This window comes from Lytechinus variegatus, chromosome 5, assembly GCF_018143015.1.
Source record: "Lytechinus variegatus isolate NC3 chromosome 5, Lvar_3.0, whole genome shotgun sequence".
NCBI classification, from domain to species: Eukaryota; Metazoa; Echinodermata; class Echinoidea; order Temnopleuroida; family Toxopneustidae; genus Lytechinus; species Lytechinus variegatus.
Window position 1 is genome coordinate 36,662,451 of NC_054744.1, and position 23,265 is coordinate 36,685,715.

Consider the following 23,265-nt stretch of genomic DNA (forward strand, 5'->3'; position numbering starts at 1 on the left):
TGCCTCTGGCCGTCTCACCTGCATCACATGGTTCAATATAGCAGCAGTGCTGACTTTGAATACTACTCTAACTCGCACAAGATGTTCAGTGATACATGGTTACTCTTATGTCCACTTTTTATGAACTAGACCAATAAACTTACAGAGATATGATGGTTATTCAATAAAAAACCCCAACATGGCCAAAGTTCATTGACCTTGCATGACCTTTGACCTTGATCATGTGACCTGAAACTCGCACAGGATGTTCAGTGATACTTGATTACTCTTATGTACAAGTTTCATGAATCAGATCCATAAACTTTCAAAGTTATGATGGTAATTCAACAGATACACCCAATTCGGCCAAAGTTCATTGACCTTTGACCTTGGTCATGTGACCTGAAACGCGCACAGGATGTTCAGTGATACTGGATTACTCTAATGTCCAAGTTTAATGAACTAGACCAATAAACTTTCAAAGTTATGATGGTAATTCAACAGATATCCCCGATTCAGCCAAAGTTCATTGACCCTAAATGACCTTTGACCTTAATCATGAGACCTGAAACTTGCACAAAATTTTCAGTGATGCTTGATTACTATTATGTCCAAGTTTTATGAATCAGATCCATAAACTTTCAAAGTTATGATGGGAATTCAACAGATATCCCCAATTCGGCCAAAGTTCATTGACCCTAAATGACCTTTGACCTTGGTCATGTGACATCGTGAAACTCATGCAGGATGTTAAGTGATACTTGATTAACCTTATGTCCAAGTTTCATGAACTAGGTCCATATATTTTCTAAGTTATGATGACATTTCAAAAACTTAACCTCAGGTTAAGATTTCGATGTTGATTCCTCCAACATGGTCTAAGTTCATTGACCCTAAATGACCTTTGACCTTGGTCATGTGACATGAAACTCTAAAGGGATGTTCAGTAATACTTGATTAACCTTATGGCCAAGTTTTATTAACTTGGTCCATATACTTTCTAAGTTATGACGTCATTTCAAAAACTTAACCTCAGGTTAAGATTTGATGTTGACGCCGCCGCCGCCGTCGGAAAAGCGGCGCCTATAGTCTCACTTTGCTTCGCAGGTGAGACAAAAAGGATAAACATTTTTACCTGTACTGGAAAATACATATTTGATTAAATATTTGAATTATATTCCAGTGTATTACCCCCCCCAAAAAAAAAGGAGAAACATTTTTATCTATACTGGAAAATACATATTTACTTAATTATTTGAATTTTATTCCAGAGAATGACCAAAGCCATTATAAGAAGTAATATGCAAAAATAAATAAATTTTGGGTGGAAAGATAGGACAATTAAAGGACAAATCTTATCTAATCATAAAGGATCTTGTCAACCAACACCACTTATCATACCATGACAACATCTGATTTTGTATGTACAATAATTTGTACTGGGCAAAGCTGCACCTGTTGATCAAGAAGCAAGTAAAAGTTTTGCTTTGTATTAAAAACCAAATGGTTAACCACATTGCTGATTGTTTTTTTACTACAAAAGTGAGATAAAAGAAAAGATAATTTTCAGAGTGTTGACACAGGTTTTTTACTTTAATTTCTATTCCAATTAATTTCTAAAATATGGAGTACCACAGAGATGTTTAAAGAAAGCTTTCAGCTCTGAAAATTTCAGTGAAATTCTTTGTTTTAATTAGCTGAAAGCACTGTTCTCTGACTCTCACTATGGTAACTATCACAGATTGCCAATTTCCATAAAATGGTGGCCAGTGCCTTGTAACATAAAGTTTAGAGATTGATAATTCTACAACTGATTGATTGTTGTTTATGATCAATCATTAGAAATTGGCCGATATCAGTTACCAAGCTTTATGTTACACGGCCCAGGTGGGTGTTTCATAAAGCTGTTCGTAAGAGTGACTTTAAAAACGACTGGTGATCCTTTCTTGTAGAACATAGTATATTCATTGGCGACGGTTTAATAAGAAAGGATCACCAGTCGTTCTTAAAGTCGCTCTTAACTTACGAACAGCTTTATGAAACAGCCCCAAGGAGTGTCACACCTAAAACACACAAGTACTGTCTAATAACCAACTATCATTCTTAATACCACTGTTCTATAAAAGCTACCAACATATCACACTTTCCTCACCTAGTAACACACTTGGTACTGGCAATCTGTAGGAAGCTATGGAGGTTGACAGTGTCTGCAAACTTATCAAACGGCTCTTGACTTGGCTTTGAGGATACAGGCTTCTGTTTGTCACTTGGTTGTTTGTCCGTCAGTCTGTCTGTGTAGGATGAAAGGTCCTCTAGTAGACTCTTGAGTCTCACATCGATGAAAGAACAGATGCTGGGGGAAAGGGAGCCCAAAAAATAATAATCACAACAAAATTGAACACCCACTCACTGCAGAATTTTTCACCACAAAATATTAGTATTAAATTAAAATTAATCAATTAAAATTAATGGAATAATATTCAACATGGATAACATAGAAAAATAATTCCTGCTCCTCCCCCCAAACGGAAAAAACAACAAGTGGAGCGCCTCTGGCAGTTTCACCTGCATTACGCGATTCAATACAGCAGCAGTGTTGTATTTGAAAATGACTTTAGAACTATTATTCACAAAAAACACCTTTCATATGATAATAAAATATTATGTTCATTGACCCTAAATGACATTTGACCTTGATCATGTGACTGAAGACTTGCGCAAGACGATCAGTGACACTTGATTGCCCTTATGTCCACATTTCATGTATTAGGTCCATAAATTTACAAAGTTATGATGGCAGTTCAACAAATACCCTAAACACAGCCAAAGTTAATTGACATTGGTAATGTGACCTGAAACTAACGTAGGATGTTCAGTACGTTTGATTACTCCTATGTCCAACTTTCATGAACTAGATGAATATATACTTCCAAAGTCATGACATTTCAAAAACTTAACCTCAATTAAGATTTTATTATGATTCCCCCAACATAATCTAAGTTCATTGACCCTAAATGATTTTTTGACCTTGGTCATGTGACCTGAAACTCGCACAGGATATTAGGTAATATTTGATTACCTTTATGTGCAAATTTAATGAAATAAGTCCATATAATTTTAAAGCTATGATGACATTTAAAATACTTAACCTTCGGTTAAGATTACGATGTCGATTCCCCCAACATGGTCTAAGATTGACCCTAAATGACCTTTGACCTGGGTCATGTGACCCGAAGCTTAAGCAGAATATAAAGTAATACTTGATAATTCTTATGTCAAAGTTTCACGAACTAGGTCGATATACTTTTTAAGTTATGACATTTCAAAACTTAACTTTAGGATAAGATTTTAACGATGATAATGCAGCCGTCGGAAAAGCGGCGCCTACAGTCTCGCTCTGCTATGCATTATATATCATTTGACTAAAAATGACCAAAACCCTACCTCTGTGTCTTGGGAGTAAAAGCCCTGGCCTTCATATACAGGCTACCAGCATCGAGCACATCCCTGCTGCCTGCCCCGCCCCTCCAGGCCATCGGGCTTGGTAGGTCTGAGGATATCTCCTTCCAAGTATGGGCAGCAACGTCCAGATCGGCCGGAGAACTCTCCATGTCATGGGAGGCCTGGATGACCAAATGATGGCTGTTGGTCAGTGTCTGGTCAAGAGCATCTTGGAGAATGGCCTGAGAGGGAGAAAAGATTGGTATATCACAGGATTACATAATATGAGCATGTTTTACAGAAACTACGCTTGTCTGGCTTTACACTACACAACATCAATAAGTTCTTTAAAAAAAATGTATTAACTGTGAAATTTTGTCAAACTAATTGATTTGATATTGAATTTTTCTTTAGCAAGTTTTACATAAATGCCGAATTTGCATTATACCAAAGTCAATTATCAGAATACTGGCCTTTTTAATGGGATGCCCAAAATATTCTACTTATTAGTGGAACGTTCGTGGGATATTTTTAACACATGAAATATTTCTGACATGGCATTCTTAGAAAACATCCAATATAATATATTTACCTGCATTCTTGTGAGAAACAGAGGTCTGACAAATTCTCCCCACAGACAAAGACTTCTTCCAAGGACTCTCTTGGTGATATTTCTCAGTGCTGGCACATTATCATCCTACATGAAAACAGAAAATCAGACCACAATAGTGCAGTGCTTTCAAAATGAAAGGGATTCTATGAAACTATAGGATTAATATCAGAATGAATGATATGGTTATAATAATGATACTTAAATTAGCAGTATAAAAAACTTTGGTGAGAGCGCAATTGAAGTGGAATGTTTAGAAAGCTGTGAAATATGTTTTTAAAGAAATATGAAATCCATTGTGCTGATGAAGTAATAACAGATGGGACTCATTTGTCATTCCATCCAAAAACAATAAAACACATTACATAGATACAAGGGATTACTTCTTGAGTAATATGAAACACAAGAGGCTAACAAGTATGAGTGATTGAATTACTGAATTACTGAATATTGAATTACTGGCCTTGTATTACTGAATGTTCCCATTTACGAATCAGAAAATAATTTCATTATTCTTCAAACTTGACAACATCCCTGTAAATGGAATTTAAATAGAAAGATGGTGAAAAAGGTCCAAAACACATTAGTGTATATATATAACACAGTTTCCAAATTACTAAAATATTTCACATGCGAAGAGGGGTGCAGTTGGAAGCTGATCTGATAAAAAAATTAATCTCAGCATAATTTTTACACCTTTATTTGCTGAGGGTATTTGTGTATTCATTAAAGAAAATTCAAAGAAAATATTGCAATTAATATGATTGGATTCATGAAAAACGTTCGGTAATATGATCCACTGATGTACCTCTTGGAGGAGATCCCAGACGGCATCCCTGATGCTAGTCAAGCCTCGGATGGAGGTCACATAGTTCAATAGTTTGCTGATCCCATCATGAACATCACTGATACAAGTCTCCACCCATTGAGAGACACATTCTTGAAGGTAGGTAGCAGCGATAGGATCGGTGGAGGAGCGCAGGGTCGGGTGAAAATCTGATGAAAGAAAAGGTGAATAGATGACGAACATGAGAAGAGATGAATGTTAGACTTACACCAAGGATGACAGACTTGTAAAGAACAAACAAAAACAAATGCAGTATGACTGGAGCTTCTATTCATTTTGGGTACAAGAAACAAAACTTGCCTTTTCTGCTACACAAGTAAATATAACACAATTTTGGACGGGGGGGGGGGGGGGGGGGGGGGGGGGTGGGGTTAAAACTTTCCATGACATTTCATTTTTCTTTTATTTGGGTCCCTTTCAATTCTATATATTGACATTATTTCTTTTGAGGAGGGTGGGGTGGTTTTACAAAGACTGCTAACTGAAATACCTCAAACCTGTGGGGGAAAAAAAAGCTTTCGGCATGTTTTCAAAGTTGCCTGTATGAAAGATTTCCTTAAAATTTTTATGTCAAACTTCCAGTTTGGGGCAAGAGCATGTGATTATGTCCTCTTCTACGGTTACTTGTGTCTGAGTTAGCATTTGCAACAATAGGAGAGGTTGTTGCACAAAAAAGTGTTATCAATGACAAAATGAAGGACGCTATTGCACGTTATTATAATTCTAATACTGAAATCCTTGAATTTGATAGGCTGATAATATATTGTCATTACCTGTGATGTTAGCAGGTAGATGCTTACTGAATGTTCCTACAGCTAACTCATCAGCAAGAACACTCTTACCATCTGGGTGATGAAAAACAACAGTAAAATGGGATGAATAGTGAGGGAAGATTACAAAAAGATTACACAATGAAATAAGTAGCTTGCCATCCACGTTTTAAATCTAAATATTAATTATTATATGCAACATTTATTTAGCACAAACCTTTCTAGCACTGTATACTATAACCCCAGCTTTAGCCTAACTGCCAATAAGGGGCATTTTCACAGTAACTGACGTTCACAGCACAATTTTACACACCTTTCATTGTATGATTATCTCTAATGTTGTTTTAGAGATACACACAATGAAAGGTGTGTAAAATTGTGCCATGTAACTTCAGTTACCGTGAAAATGTCTTAAGGCGCTCTTTAGCATTCTAAAAACTAGCCCCAAAAAGGAAATATGATGAAAATGGTAAACATATGAAGCGCAAGTGGGCTTGTGTATTAATGTCAGTCCTCCCTACTGAGAGAAGAAGGACTGGGCAAATAAATATTCTTCTTTATACTTCACATCCTTTTTTGGAATACTTTTGTTTAGAATATATATTCATTTGCCATTGAATATTTCATGATGAGGTTTATGTATTACCTGATGTCGAAGTGGTTTCTGTTAGGACTCTCTGAAGTAAATTCCCTTCCTCATCTAGACATAAATAAAAAAATGAAATTTATTGTACATAAACATCCACTGATCGTATTAATTCCAAAGTCAAATCAAATAAACAAGGAGGAAAACTGTAAAATTCACAACATTTTTTTTCTTCATCATGCAACAAGGCATTAATTATCTAATTCTGTATTCTCTATGTATTTGAAATGCCAAATAAATAATAATAATCAATGCATACTTAAAAATTTTCAAAGTGACAGTGCATCTCCTATTTGCTGAATTATACCATTGCTCTCTTTTCATATATCCATTTAGATTAGAATTCATCGCAAGAACCCAGAGGTGTAATTCACTAACTGCTACAATTAATTTTAAGAAGATGTAGACCACCCACCCACATCTCATAAAATTTATTTTAGCATACTTTGAATTGAATATAGCTGTTTGTGAAATACCCTTTAGATGCTCAAATTCTCTTTTGAAGAAACTTGACTACACATCCAGAACATTTTAACCGGATCAAACCAAACACTTCGAACAAGTCCATCAATGTGCACAAGATTATGACCCTTAAAATGGTATTTTATCTAATTCAGATATGCCAACCTTCTTCTAAATAAGTTCTCTTAGAATGGTATATTTTTACAAAAAAGGGAGTTTTTAAAAGTAAATTTCTCTCACTGAAATGATCACCAACCTGTAGCTGGATAAAAAAGACAAGGTACGGAGCCAGAGCAATCTACCAATATGCATCTGGTCAATATAAATGATCATACAGGCCAAGACAAATCATAAGCACCGTGGCTCTGCCTATGGAAAGCAGAACAAGGGGAAGGAACAAATAAGCCTGAAATGGGAAGGTTGCATGGCCCTTGGGAAGCAAGGGTGCTGCGTGTATTATGCTCCATAGTTAGCACCCACAGGAATTCTGTTAGGTGAGGCAAATTGGAGAAATGTAAGGAAATAACCAACATATTGGCCCGAATTCACAAAGGTGGTTTTGAAAACCCATGGTTGAGTCCATGGTTTATGCAGATTTTCTGTATAAATTACGCTTTATTTAGTGTGCATCGGGCGCGTGTATAAAACATGTCCAATGCTGATGCGCGCTTTTGTCATAGTGCGACAAATTGACGCCTGTAACCATGATTATCCACGCTAATTTATTCATGAGTCCACTGTTTGAAGAGTGGACTCATGAATAAAAACAGTGGACTCATGAAAAAAATAGCATTGATAACCATGGCAACAGGTGTCAATTTGGCGCACTGTGACAAAAGCGCGCATTACCATTGGACATGTTTTATACACGCGCCCGATATGCACTAAATTAAGCGTTATTTATACAGAAAATCTGCATAAACCATGGACTCAACCGTGGGTTATCAAAACCACCTTGGTGAATTCGGCCCTTTGTGTTTAAGCCCCCTTTTTTTGTTGCTTGTCAAATTTCTTGGGAGCAAAACGTCCTTCATTTGTAGTGAAACCTTTTTCTTTTTCTTTTTTTCTGCTTTTCAAATATGCTTCATCACCCCCAGCCAAAAATAATTCCCAAGGCCCCGGATGTTTGGCATCTACTAACCCAGCTGAATACATCACTGCTTACCATTATTTTCATCACCTTCTTGATGATAGAAGATAGCATGGATCTGCCTCAAAGTGAGATTGATCAGATTGGTCACACCACACACTTGCTTTTTAACACTTGCATCTGTAATTTTGGATACAAGAACAGAGTGAATATAAAAAATACTAGAAATTTATTTGCAACATTTGAACAAATTGCTTGAAGTCTTTGGGGATCCAAAATAATACCTTAGAATATTGTAGCTATTGGGTTTTCATTACCCATATAAGAATTTAAAAAAATGTTCTGATTTCCTGTCACCGATCGAAGTAATTTGAATTCAATCAACTAGACAATTTTGGCAATGAAGTAAGTGTTCATCACAATCAAACCAAACAGACATGACTGAACATGACTGCAAATCCGTCGGACTCAAGCTTTTTTTTTCACACTAAAAATTACCTATCAATCGAAAAGAGGGGTTTCAGATGAATTGCTAAGCTGAATTGTAATGAATTATCTTCCATTCACACGGCTGAGGATGCTTGGTGAATTTTGCAGTTTTATGTTTCACATCGATAAGAGGTGTGGTTTCTTTTGGGTACCCAATCAATCACTCCAGCATAGCAAGTATTGGCCAAATGAGCAGAAAATAACATGTTTTCTGTGGGAATGGTTGAAAGGTCCTGTAAGCTCCACCCCAGAATTACGTTTTGGAGGTCAAAGCATTCACACGGCTGCATCGCTCTGTGTTTCTCTAATAATCGTCACTAGAAAAAACCTTGATACTATCATTTAAATTGCGCATTTCAAATTACGCTATTTAACATTCACAGGCTCAAACCTCGCCATTTGAATGGTGCAATATAGCGTGTGGAACCCCTCTAATAAACACAAAAATAATTATTCCTACTTGAATACCAGCTTAACCACTAACTAAGAAGTTATCACTTTAATACAAAGCTTCTTCAATACACTGCTGGGTTTGAGCAAAAGGTGTGTGAGAAGAGCCAATGGATATACTGCACCGAGGTTCGCAGGACCAAGTGCGGTATATCCATTGGCGAGTCGATCAGAGAGTTCATTATTTAGGTCCTCTCTGCACAAGAATGCGTGTACTGTTTGTTTTATACAACCCCCCCTCACCCACGTTATACTGAGTTACCCCAAATGTATATTTTATCTAAATTCTAGATAATTCCAAAACTATCCTGCACTCTGACGACAGAGTGCAGGATAGTGCATTTTGGATGCACTGGTGCAATTCGTTGAATATTATGTGATCCGAATTGGACCAATCAGATTACAGAACATTCTTGGGAGTTGTATAATTTAGACTTTCTATCTTTAATATATCTTATCCCCATCCTATATAATTTAAAACTCTAACAAACTGAACACATTAATCACATTTTCATGAGATAGTTTCCTTTTAATGTTCATAATTGTTTATGCACAGAAGAAACGTTTCACCATGAAGTAGCATGAAGGGAGTTTGTTGTGGAGTAATTAGAGACATTTCTAGATTAAAGTGATAAGGCTGTCTAGGATCAAGCTGATATACATACCATACTGTGAAGAACTGAATGCTTGGTGCACAGCATTCTGTTTAAGAATGGAAAAGAGCAAAGACATCAGTTTTAGTTGTCTACCTACCTACTCAAGGCAAATATAAATATTTGTACTACCTAAATATTCCTGTTAATAAGGAACTCACAATAGTCTGCAGGTACAAATCTTTGGTTTTCATAATTCTTATAGTGTGTAATGCAGAGTTTGAAGCAGTGAGACTAGATTCACTATGTGCTGTGGCTGCCTCTACTTATTTGACATTGACAGTGAGTTTTCATAGTCTTCATTCAAGTCACGGTGTGATTGGTTAAAGTGTCGAATTGTGTCTGTGCTTGCAGACTGGTCTGGCAATATCTAATGAACAAGGAAAGGGTATTGAAACAAATTAAATCAGCAATACTAAAAAAGGTTTCAAGATCACTATCATTCAGTGAAATGTTTAATTCTAAGTTTTCACTGTATACCACATTTCTTGTGTTTGGTCCTGAAAGAACCACATAAACACGCAGTATAAAACCTTTATTAGTGTTATCAATGTTCTATATGTTTTTATAGTTCAACCATTTCTGCTGTGCTTGACTAACCTTTCTTGCCAGTAAAAATTCTGTAAAGACTTGTCTTGGAGATGTATCCTCTAGAAGCATGATAGAACACAGGGCTTTGGTGATCACCTTTGACCCACAGGAAAAAAACAAGAGAGTAAAACGTTTCAATATTACAGGAAAAGGTGACTTCAACATCATTCTTACATTGAAGAAAAAAAAATAGGGTCAAAGGGCACTGAGTTTATCCAGTGCGAGAGGAAGAACAAGAAAGAAAGATTTGTTTTCATATTAAGGCAAGCCCATTTTCTTCTGGGTGCATTCCTAAACAAATGGGCACAATAAGAAAGGGCATTGAGTTTTATCCAGTACCAATGTGAGAAACATTGAAACCCGACAATAGGGAGTCCAATCAGTAAGACACTACAAGGGGAAGACTAGACAGTTAGTACAGCGCGCAATGAAATGTTTGGAAAAAGCCCACTACAGCGTCAAGTAAGTAGACAGTCGCATATCACCATTTTGGGCTGTGAATATAAGGGAAATGGTGGCGGGGGGAAGGAAGAGTCGATTTTGACATTATACAATTCTTTTTTTCATCAATTTTTTTTCTAAAAATAAAGACGAACATATCTTAGAGGCTTCTGGGAAACAAAAGGTGGAATTATCTCCATAAGCTGCCCTTGTGCCCTCTCTCATTTTCCCCATATGTTTCATATACAGCTGCTTGCGCTGTGCAAAGGTTTACTTAATCGATGCTAGTGGGTGCCCTTCCCCATGAGCGAAATTGAGCGTTTCAAAAAAATTGCCAAAATGTCCAGTCTTTCCCTTAAACTGTCTTTGTGATAACCTTCATGAGATGGTGTCCTGGGGTCAATTCAATAAAATGTGATATCGAAAACATGATGTCATCAAATTCTTGCTATCAACAGTTACCATAATTTCCTGGATGAAGCTCATGCTGTTTACTTGAGCAATAAAGTAACATCTGGTAGATTGAAGGTAAGGATAGTATACAGCAAAAGAGATATTACACAATTAGCATCTTTTTATGATTGTAAGAAGAGAATGAGTACATGGTGTGAAAGTGAACGTGACTAGACTAGCACTAGTAATGGCACAACTATACCAGAAGTTGTGGGGTCAAACCTCACTGAAGGAAAACTTGTAGTTCAGTGCAAAAGTGAACGTCAAATTCAGTATGGGAGATACATGTACATCCGGGAACTTTCGGTTATTGCCGAGAACTACACACAGACCTAAAATGTTCACCTCTTACTTGGCAAAGTCACCCTGCATATACATGTATAAGAAAGAAATATTGTATGGTCTTTTTCATCACATTTGATGTGATGGGCAAATCAGGTATAAATTCATGAATTCTCTGCTTAAAATTCTGCTTACCATATCTGATGCAGTGGCATTCTTCAGCACATTCCTGCAACTCTGAAAATAAATATAAAAAAATTGAAATATAAATCATAATTCAACCATCAAAAGTATTATAATTCCGAGTGTTGTACAAAGGTGAATATTTATCAAGATGTGAAATAATACATGACAATCTATCAATATTTATATAATATTGACTGGCCTTGATGGGAACATTGAAATATGTTGCCCCTAACTGAATCATATTGGCCTGAGTCTTTAGATGAGAATAATATGGTTCTTTTAAGGTCAACATATTTGATGTTTCCCGAAAAAGAGCCATTTAATATTATTATCATTATCTACAGTTGAATAATGTGTAATTCAAGCTATTATTTGGAACAATTTATATGCCTGATTGCTTATCATTGTCAGGTTATTCATGAACTTGACAAAGTAATCCTAAGCAATTGTGACGTAAATGTTTACAACGCAGTCACCCATCATGCATGGCACGCTCATACACTTAACAAATAAAAATCTTGTGCTTGGGTTTGATCAACTGGGAATGTGTATGCACTGGCCGCGCATTCTCTACATTGCGTTGGTTTCCAAACTGATTGCAACCAGATTTCGCAATACTGAAATAAGCAATCAAAATCGGCACCTACTGCGCAATCCCACTGGCAGAAAAATGGCAAACGTTGCCCTCAATTTTTGTACAGTATTCCAAAGATGTCAGCGGATGCAATCATTTTTATTCTCTTTCAATAGTTTCCTTAATTCAAGGCCGATTTTCTTCATTCAAAATTAAAACCAATTAACATTGGATTTCCTAATACAATATGCCTTTGAAAACTTGAGTAAATACCAAATACAATAATTTCATTCGGAAGTGCCTACAGCAGGCAGAGCTGGTCTTACATAATATCACAGCTGCTGTTTATTGTCTAACACTAACTCAACGTCCAGGCTTGTCTGCGGAGATGGAAATGCTACAGAAGAGGGATTATTCTGGTCATGCAGGGTCGAAATAGCTTGAAAATAAAATATCTTGGATCCTCTAACAAGGTTTTTGCTAAGGGGGTATAAAACTGCAGTTCAGACCCTGAACTGTGGTAATCTCCCCAACGAGAGTTTGACATAATGGACAAACATAATAAAAAAGAAAGATGATATTCCTAAGAGACAGATAATGAAACAATTTAGCTTGAATAAATAGTCTGAATAACCTATATGTTTTATTTAGTTTTCCTCTATCATGAGTAAACTTAATGACAGATATATGTAATACTGACCTGTAATATACTTGGTTTGAAGTGGCATATTGCAGCCCACTGCCTTGATAGTACAGGGAACCATTTGAGAAGTTGAGTAGACTGGTGCGTTGTCGTATCTAGCTGTAGGCTGCTCACGATATGACATGCAAGTAGGTAGAGCTGAGTGGCGTGTAAATGGTCACCACTCTCTATGTCACTCCAAATCTGCAAAGTACAAACATGTGTAAGCCTATTGTGAGAAAGATTAGCTTTTAAATTCATATCTTGTATTTTAATAACACAACAAATTGAAAAATTCAAAATTTCTGAATAATGTGATAATGTGTGATCAGTGATTATCATTTGCATAGTAGATATTTCAGCATCTCATAAAGACTTGAGCTGTCTGGAGGTATACAATTCACAAATTTCAATTTCTGATAGTTCTTTAACTACAATGAAACTCTTTAATTTTGTTATCATGTCAACAGTACAATTCACAAATTTCAATTTCTGATAGTACTTTCACTACAATCAAAATTTTTTAATTTTATGTTAAAATATCAACAGTACAACTAGGAAATAGCTCACAAGTTTTATGGCCCTATAGGAAAGTGTTATGCATTAACAGAGGCAAGTTACATATTACTAGCATAACAAGTACATGTAGATAATCTAATTACTGACATAAATACCATTGTGCTATCTACAAGGTATACACACGTACATGTACGGACTTCCATCAAACTCTATTTGAGCTTGCATGATAATTTACCTTTTCTGGAATATCTAGAAGAAGCTTGGTCTGAGAGGCGATGGCATAAAAACCTGATGATTGAGACCTGAATGAAATTCATGTATTTATAAATAACTCATTACAAAGTAGGAATGTACCGTAATTATACCATATCATCTTGAAGGATATTATGTAGTTCAGAGTTCCTGCACAATATCATATTGTCAGCAACTATATATTTTGCTTTTGTCATGTTATATCATACATGGCCTTCTAAAATGAAGTTCTTTAAGAAGCACAAGTTATAAAGGCTTACCAAAATTGAATTGAGATTTGAATAACAGATTAGCATTGATCGAAAATTCATTATACTGCCATGCTGTACATGATACCATGGACCTACAAATAGATGGACGATCAACATGAGCCACCCATTGATGCACTGATCATGTGCATCTTAATGACAACATGACAGATTTTTAACAATAGTGACTACCATGGAGTATCAGATCATTTACAAAGGAATTTTTTTCTGGGGAGCGTTTCATAAAAAGACTTGTCGGACATTTTATCAGACAAGTCCTGATTTATCTGACAGTTACCATAGTAAGAGTGCTTCTGAGCCAATCAAAATCTAGCAAAGTTGTCAGATCTGACAACTTGTCAGACAGAAAATGTTGATGAAACGCTCCTCTGGTATTGAACTTTGTTGGTTAATGTCCTGTTTCAGATTATGCTTTCAATTTCTAATGCCCTTCGGATTTAGTCATTTACCATCTTATGCGCATACAATTTGTGTAATATCAATGTCTAATCATGAACTGCTCCAGGCCTAATTCATGGTGACCATCAATATGAAGAGAATGCTATTCAAACGACAATGACAGTCACCTGTCAATAGTGAATTTTTATCTAACTGATATACGTCTAAATCTCTCCGTAGATCCATGACAACTCACCCTGAAGTAACTGCTTTCTTTGGGGATAGACTAATGCCTTTAGTAAGGTGAGTCTTCTGTAGATTGACACAATGCTTCTGCATATCTTGAATAGACTGAACAATCTTCAAACAAAAACAAAAAGACAAACTAATTCAAACTGACTTCAGAGAGATATCTACTTTTTTCTTTAGATTTCCAGAAAATACATCCACAAAGTTTTTTAAAACCCTGATCATATTGACATTTTTTTTTACGGGAATATGATTTACCACAACCACTTTTATTGATATTAGGTCAAGTCCTAAACTGCTTATATCTGTTTCATTACCCATGATGCAACATTGTTTTTCATGTTTAGTATGCCCAAATTTCACAACATTGTATATTGTTTTGTGAAAAGGTATACATATGAATACTTTCGTTAAAGCACATAGGCCAATGGCATACTACTTATTGTGTGTGATTGATCTTGGGTGACAGTTAAAGCATCATTAAAACTATAATAATATTGCTTCATACAAGAAATATTTGTTCATGTACCAGCTCATGGCTAGAGCTCTTATAAGAATGAGTATTATTAGTTTTCTTTGTAAGATGCACTATCTAAGCAGTGGCTATTCCAGGACCGATTAAGAATTCATAACATCTCCATCTTTATATGCTATTATTTCTATATTAATAGCTATTTTACCTTTTCTGAGCAATTCTTCATTTCAGTGATTGTGTCAGCAGCTTCAATAAGGTCCCTATACCGCTCTCTGAAAGTGAATAAGGAAATCCTTATTTTAATTTGCCTTTTTTTCATCAAAGCATTCAATTCATATAATGTTTAAAAAATAAAAAAAAATGAACTCCCAATAATGATGCACACATGAAACATGATAAGGCCCAATGGAATATTATGATTGACGAGTGGAATGCCTCTGGCCGTCTCACCTGCATCACGCGATTCAACATAGCAGCAGTGCTGACTTTGAAAACTACTATAACTCACACAAGATGTTCAGTGATACTTGGTTACTCTTATTTCCACGTTTAATGAATTAGACCAATACACTTACAGAGATAGGATGGTAATTCAACAAATACCCCCAATGCAGCCAAAGTTCATTGATCTCACATGACCTTTGACCTTGATCATGTGACCTGAAACTTGCACAGGATGTTCAGTGATACTTGATTACTATTATGTCCAAGTTTCATGAATCAGATCCAAAAACTTGTAATTCAATAGATACCCCAAATCGGCCAAAGTTTATTGACCCTAAATGACCTTGGTCATGTGACGTGAAACTCATGCAGGATGTTTGGTGATACTTGATTAACCTTATGTCCAAGTTTAATGAACTAGGTCCATATATTTTCTAAGTTATGATGACATTTCAAAAACTTAACCTCAGGTTAAGATTTTGATGTTGACGCCGTCGCCGCTGCCGTCGGAAAAGCGGCGCCTATAGTCTCACTCTGCTATGCAGGTGAGACAAAAAAAATGAATGGTATATTTGGAAATATAATTTCTGAAATAATTACATCAATACTTTTCACTTTTCTTCACTAACGTAACAATAACATACTGATGTTGCTTTAAGAAAGTCCTGCAAAATCGTAACCCCTGGACATTTTCAGATAGATAAACAAACCTGGATAAAGGGAGGAAAATATGTATCAATTGCTTATAGAAGAACAATAATACAGACAACAGATTTGCGGTAGACCCAGAACTACATAAATTCTTATAAAAATTCATTCCAAAAATAATACTGAGAAGACAGCAAATGATAAGAATAGATCAGTAACACAAAAATGACACCTTGCTTGATCTCTAAAAGATAAATTTTAAAAAAAGAAAAACAACTTACCCAACCATCTGCCGCAGGTCCTCTTTCTTTGTTTCAATTTCATCTCTGAAAAAAATATTTGAATAAGCTCATGATGTAACTGGGAAATAATTACTGGACCAGATTTCACTTTGAGTTTCTTTGTGAATTTCATGGAATGATATGGGGAAAATGCAGACATAAACCTTCTTTCAAATACGCTGGTAATTACAACCCTAGTCATGATCATATCACTACTTAATCAAACCATCATCATCACTGTGATCCTATTCGTCATCCTCATCATCATCATCATCGTCATCATCATCATCACCATCATCATCATCATCATCACCATTATCATCATCATCATCACCATCATCATCATCACCATCGTCATCATCATCACCATCGTTCGTCACCATCATCATCTGATCATCATCATCATCACCATCATCATCACCACCATCATCATCATCACCATCACCATCATCATCATCATCATCACCATCATCATCTGATCATCATCATCATTACCAATGTCACCATCATCATCATCATCATCATCATCACCATCATCACCATTATCATCATCATCATCATCACCATCATCATGATCATCATCTGATCATCACCATCATCATGATCATCATCTGATCATCATCATCACCATCGTCGCCATCGTCGCCATCATCACCATCATCAGCATCATAATCATCATCACCATCATCACCATCATCACCATTATCATCATCATCATCATCACCACCATCATCATCATCATCATTACCACTATCGTCATCATCATCACTATCATCATTAGCAGGTTATCACTTTCACCATTCATATTGCCCCAAAACCCCATAAATGTAGTCATACTAAAAACTGTCTTCTACATAACTCATTTTTCAGAATTTTCAAAATGATTCCAGAAAATCAGATAATTCATATTTAGATCCCCCACAGCATAGATATTCCAATGCCCTACCTTTTCCGTATTTTTTTGTAATAGTATAATTTTCAATTATTCCGAGACATAATCAACTTACCTTGTTTCTTTCTCTAACTTTCTAATTTCTTCTATAGTATACTTTTCAAACAACTGGTTGGTGCTTAGGTCGACAATTGACATCTTGTTCCTGCATCAAAGAAATGACAATGATTCTGCTTTAATTGTATACCTGTCTCAAGACCACAAACATGTACCATTAAAGATAAATTCCAGTTCTGGTAACGATCTCAAAATGGCTTTTTACAGAATCTAATATAATGACCACCCAAGTGTCTGTTTGTATGAATAAAAAATATGTGCCAAAGGATTTTGGAAGATATTGTGTAATTGCTGAGAAATAAGCAAGATAAGCGCGGATTCGGTCACTTCCGTCAGGTCTTTATTCCAGCAATTATAATACACTATCCCACGTGTGCCTATCTGTGTTCTTAGCGATCTTCAGTGTGATTGCATTTCAGCTTAGATTTTATGATTTTACAAAGTTCAGTTTATGTAACTGTACCAGATCTAGATCCACGATGATTTAACCTTGATTTTACAGACTTTCTCACAAAATTAGTGTTTTACTGCAACTTCTTTCATTTACCTTCAAAGGGGAAGTTCACCCTGAGGAAAACTTCATTGTAAAAAAAAAATTAGTACACGTTTGAGGGAAATCCATCAAAGATTAAGAAATTATTAAGTTTTAAACCGAGACATCATATAAACTGCAGCTTTAACCCTTATTAAACTCAAATTAATTTGACCCCCCTCCTCGACAAACTTCGTCGGTACGTCACCGCGCAATTTTTTTTTACCACGCCGCGCTCTGACTTTTTACTTTCAAGTCTTGTGCATCTTCTGAGACCAAATTTGCGACGCCCGGGCAGTGTACGCTTTTCTGAAATTACACAAATTTTGTAAGCGCATGTCAGTCCCGAAATTGCTAAAAAAATGTGATTCCGTGTACAAAATCAATGCAAATTATGTTTTTCAACCAAAAATCATACATGTAGGATTATTCTTACCTTTGTTGTTAGAGATGGATTTATTTTATGTTATTTGTGATCACAAAACGGTCCCTGACAAAGTTCATCCAAAAAAAAATAACAAAGGTTTGAAAAACAAATACATGTAAGAATTTAAAAATCAATAAAATACATAGGAAATTAATTATTTCAGCAATTTTTTTGTATATATTTCCTTACATTGGCCCTGAACTCGGAGCCACATCACAACACCACCGCTGCAGCGCCTGTAGAAGCCTGGCCTCACTCGGGGCATGCTAGGCCCTAATGCACTTTCATACTCCGCGAGTCAGCAAACTAATGTAACCTAAATTTTTGTCCGAATTAATTACCGAGTATCGATTATAACTTGAGTTTCAACCTCATTGAGCATCAGGAACTTCATTTTGGTTTCGATCTTCATTCTATGATTATGGTTCGAATTCTCGGTCCGCTGTATATTCTTGTGGATATGTGCTGATATTAGCGATTACATACGGCAAACATCAAGTCAACAAACAGTGTTGTTTGCTGAAATCTGACTAATAATTTGAACAAAGACGTCACGATCGAAGCCAAAATAAGGTCATTTCTGATGCTTGATGGGGTTTAAATTCATGTAAGTTTTAAGGATTGATTAAGTTACATTTTTTTTTATAAATGTGAGCTCAGTTCACACCGTTATTTTAGAGTTTTTCAAGATTTAATAGTTTCCAATCTTTGCTGTCTTAGCTCTCAACATGAACCGACTTGACCCACGGGAAATCCCCCAATCTCGCCGAGTTCTGAGTTCCAGTCTGGCCCAATCTCCAAGTATTATTCACATACATCCACACACTTTTGCATCTTTGGTTTTCTTATTCAACTGTTCACAAGTGCACTCTTACCTTAAATTTTAAGATAAGATTCACGACATTTATCAGCCGATGCAAGTTCTTTTTAAGATCTAAGTTAGCGCTGCTCATGATATTGTCGCTCTCTATACGCGTCTTGTAGCTAGGCTACGATAACAAAGACAGCAAGATGGCAAGACTGAGTTAACACTCTGTGGGACCAGCAGGTGCAATTAGCCAGGAGGCTCCTGCTGGTATTTTTCACATATTTGGCAAGAACACTTAAGGCTTAGGGCGGCTTAGGCCCCAAGTCCCTAGACCAAAACAAAAGCTTCAGTCTCTGTATTTTGGTTGTTCTGCTGAACTGCGTTGGCTCACTCACCAATACATAGACTGAAGAGCTTAGAGGCCTGTAAGTACAGACAGTGTATTAGCAGTAATGTTAGATCTAACATTCGACGGAAACACGATTTTCAGATCTTTTCTTGTACATAAAATGTCACATTATAAAAAAGGAATTACCGTAACGGTCTATTAACCGCACCTTTTGCTCGGCGGGATAGAAGCAAAAGTCGGGGGTGCGGTTTATACACGGTGACGGGTCTGAGCCAGCCCGTTGTAACCCCTCCCGTACATGTACGATGTTTGCCAGTTCACAACACATCGAGTGGCCGGGCGTAGCCGCCCAGGCAATGTTGTTTAGAGGGGTATGAGCCGCGGGTAATGGGAAGCGATTATTACAATCTTAATCAAATATTGTCCATAACAAACGCACCCACCTTCATGACACTAATTTTGACTTTACTTTCGATTCACAGTAGCGAAATTCCCTGGCTAAGTTCAAAGAGACGCCAAGCATACTCTGTAATATTCTGTCACCGCTGAGCGAGAGTTAACTGTTGAGTGAGCTGATCGAGCCAGCGTTGTATTGTGGTTATAGTGCGACTTAAGCTGGCGCTATTCATTTTAACCCCTCCCTCTAGCTCCAAAGTCCCGTTTTGAGCCAGCTTATTTTTTCTTTCCCGTTTGCTTTTCATAAGATACCATGTAAACCACGCACGAGAGAGACGGCACGAAGCCATAAAAAACAACTGAAAAAATGTCAATTTCTTTGTTTCTTGAACCTTCCTGTAATCCCGTATCCAAAATTCATGCTAAGACATCATATTTCTGAAAGTGATTGTGAGGTTGTGATGCAAGAAATGTGAATGTTTCTTCCTCCTACGCTGTAATTTGATAAGATGTACTGGTACTGTATCGTAGTTTGCAATGTACAAGAACGGCAGTGTTGTGTGTGTGTACACTGTGAATGTGAGGTGAGTGAGTGTGTAACTAAGTGGCCAATATTGTCAGGACCTCTCTTTCTTGCTAACATTTGTAGATGAAATGATCAAGAACAGCAGATTTCCGCACACCATTAATCTATTTGGATGCTTTGAAATCTTGAACTTAGTTTTTGTTTCTTCATACCTTAAATATGCATGCATGTAAATGTGAGGTTTTTTTTTTTTTTTTAGTCCAAAGTTGGGGGTGCGGTAAATCCACGGGTGCGGTTTAAAGTCTGTTACTTACGGTACATTCACATTTACAAAAAATATATAAAATTCGGAAATATTGTACCTTACGCCGCAGTTACCGCTAATTCCTTTCAAATGATGATCCAAACATATAGTCATCTTCGATCCCTTCATTGGTCAATGTAAGTTGCCATTTACCAGTCACTATATATCGCGATTTGTGCCGCTGCATTGTTTCCTCAGGATATTGAAAATTCTGTCTTTCTGATCAGAAAGCACAACTCATTGAATGTAGAGGGCAGCAACACACGGCTGCCATTTTTTCCTCTCCAGCAGAAATAAAAAAAATAAGAGAATAAATCATCGGTAACATATTCTCAATATTTTCTTGCAATATGTATAGCAAAGATTAACGTTAGACTCTAACGAAAATAGTGGGCCTTCGTTCTTTTTAATTAAATGTCAACATTTAGAATTGAAAAAAAATCTAAACAAACCCGATAGCCCGAATTGAAAGAAATGATAACACATGCAGGCTCGCACTAACACACTACTGTCAGTGAATGGGGATGATAGCAAAGTGTCAGAAATTGTTAAATGAATCCACAGAAACGACGGTTATTCCCACTCATTCAATGAACATGGTTATGATATAACCTTGTTCTCACTTATATCTCCATGTGTGGCAAAATAAGGGTGGCCATGTTTGGCTTATTTTCTCTTTTTCTTTGGGGCAAATGCTTGATTTTTTTACACTGACAGTTTCAATTAAACCTATTTTTCATATAACTTGACTCTTATTTGAATTTGATTCTTTGAATTATTTTTTTCTTAATTAAAAATAGAGATAAAAAATGAAAATTTTCTTGCCATATTACTTTTCACCAATAGAGGGCGTACAAAAAATATGCCCAAAATTCAAGTTTTTGAGCACTCTGGTGAATACAAAAATTATTCCCAAGTTACTAATGAAAAATAAATTGCAACTGTATGAAAATTAGTAATTTTGGTCACAAAAGTGATATTTTAGTGATTTTTTAATGTGTGTGCTCTGTACAACATTGGCATACCATAGTCCTACCTGTAGATTCCCCACAGGCAGGGTGGTGGTAGCACTAGTACTAGCAGTGAACAAGTGGTTATTCCTGTCTACCTAGTCCCTACACAAAAATGAGCATGTGGGACAAGGCAATAATACGAGTTTCTAATTTTTCTATTTTCTAAGCCCGCGCCCGCACGTCAATTCATAAAAGTAACATTACCTAAAGGATCAAGTACTAGACATTTTACCTGCTAGTGTTATCTTCTTACAGATCTAACGTTATTGGAATTGAACCTCTGCGAAAAGTCAGTTTCCGAAAAAAAGAAATCCCCTGTGGCTGTGACTTTTGTAATGTGGCCTCTGGCTGTGATGTGGCCTCTGGCCTGGCTAGTTGTGTTGTTCGGTTAGTGGATTGTGAGGGCGTATTGTTACCGAATAGGGAGAGATAGATCAGTGAGGGGGACTTTTTGGAAGCCTGGGGGGGGGGGCTGCCGGGGCACGTAATATCAAATGTCCCCCACTGCTTGTTGGCTCAGGGAGCAAGAAAAAAAAAGAGAGAAAAAAAAGGAAGGGAAAGAGAGAAGAAAAAAAGGAGAGGAAAAGAAGACGAGTGAATAAGTTAAGTGAGGGGAAGATGTCACTATATACACGTATAGTGAAATTTTCGCTCACGCTTCGTGCCGCTCACATTGCCTGTTCTATGAGATATTATCTTGCTCTTTAATTGATATGTTTCTCATAGAACAGGCAATGCGAGTTTGAAGTCAATAGACAATATATATTTCAACGGCTCGGTGTAAAAATGGCAGAGGTAAAAATGGCAACATTATGAAAAATACGAGACATTTGGCTTCCTCTTGCTCGTACGCACGGGCGTCCGTCGATATAACACATGATATTTTTATGAAAATATGCACCCTTTTTCTTAAAAGTTGATGGAGAGGGGGAACAATTAATCGTATCGAGTCGGGGTATTCAGAAATGAGTACAGGAGAAACTATATTTCACTGATTTTTATGATTCATCCCATTTGATTAACTCATCTATGCGTGTTTTGGGGCTAATCTTTCCCTTACGCACTGCTTTTTGGCAGAAGTTCTATGGAAAATGCACCTTTTTTCACACAAATTTTGAGACACTCTGTATTCATTCCCCCCACTGCTCGAGAATGAATGGGCAGTTAACGACGGGGTGAAAGATTTATTGAAGAATGGAGTGTATATGTCATGAAAATGAAAGCCATTTTCCCATTGGATATCTTCAATACGTGTTTTTTACTAGATGAAGTTAGTTGTCGAATAGGCTCTCCTGGCATTTGAGGTCTATATCGGTGACGTCACTCAGGATCGTCATGCCTGAACCATCGGCCGGGCAGGGGTCGCAATGGTAGTATGATTTATGCATAATGCACCCGATGTATACAATAATCTTGTCCTCCCGTTCAAATGAATGTGAAACTCATATAATTTTCATCAGATCATTCAACAGGAGTACTGTAGTACACATTTCTTTGTTACAAGTGAATTGAAGTCCCTCCAGTGAGTTTGATCACCCCTATTGAGAAAATGTATCACCCCTAGGTTGTAACACAGTCAGCTGTTTGCACTCAGGGTCACTCCGTGACCTGTGTGTGCGTTCAAGAGTTGTACACGATTTTCTGTCTCATTTAGGCAGAAATCTTTCATAATGGGTAAAAATGGCAGAGATAAAAAAATGGCAATGGTAAAATTGGCGGATGTAAAAATGGCAAAGGTAA

General features: G+C 36.6%; 1 protein-coding gene across 1 annotated transcript in view; it reads right to left on the bottom strand.

Moving 5' to 3' along the window:
* LOC121416043 (conserved oligomeric Golgi complex subunit 1-like) overlaps window positions 1-21,876 on the bottom strand; it is a 37,659-nt gene extending 15,783 nt beyond the window's left edge. Inside the window, exons 1-17 of the mRNA XM_041609481.1 lie at window positions 21,758-21,876; window positions 17,169-17,258; window positions 16,162-16,206; window positions 14,994-15,060; window positions 14,321-14,424; window positions 13,401-13,467; window positions 12,665-12,850; window positions 11,400-11,441; window positions 10,038-10,124; window positions 9,450-9,486; window positions 7,921-8,025; window positions 6,294-6,347; window positions 5,651-5,722; window positions 4,839-5,026; window positions 4,013-4,117; window positions 3,424-3,662; window positions 2,132-2,332 (exon numbers count right to left, since the gene is read on the bottom strand). Of these exons, the coding sequence (XP_041465415.1) occupies window positions 2,132-2,332; window positions 3,424-3,662; window positions 4,013-4,117; window positions 4,839-5,026; window positions 5,651-5,722; window positions 6,294-6,347; window positions 7,921-8,025; window positions 9,450-9,486; window positions 10,038-10,124; window positions 11,400-11,441; window positions 12,665-12,850; window positions 13,401-13,467; window positions 14,321-14,424; window positions 14,994-15,060; window positions 16,162-16,206; window positions 17,169-17,251 (1,682 nt within the window). The 5' untranslated portion in view covers window positions 17,252-17,258; window positions 21,758-21,876. The remainder of the gene's footprint in view (window positions 1-2,131; window positions 2,333-3,423; window positions 3,663-4,012; window positions 4,118-4,838; window positions 5,027-5,650; window positions 5,723-6,293; window positions 6,348-7,920; window positions 8,026-9,449; window positions 9,487-10,037; window positions 10,125-11,399; window positions 11,442-12,664; window positions 12,851-13,400; window positions 13,468-14,320; window positions 14,425-14,993; window positions 15,061-16,161; window positions 16,207-17,168; window positions 17,259-21,757) is intronic.
* Window positions 21,877-23,265: the final 1,389 nt, after the last annotated feature.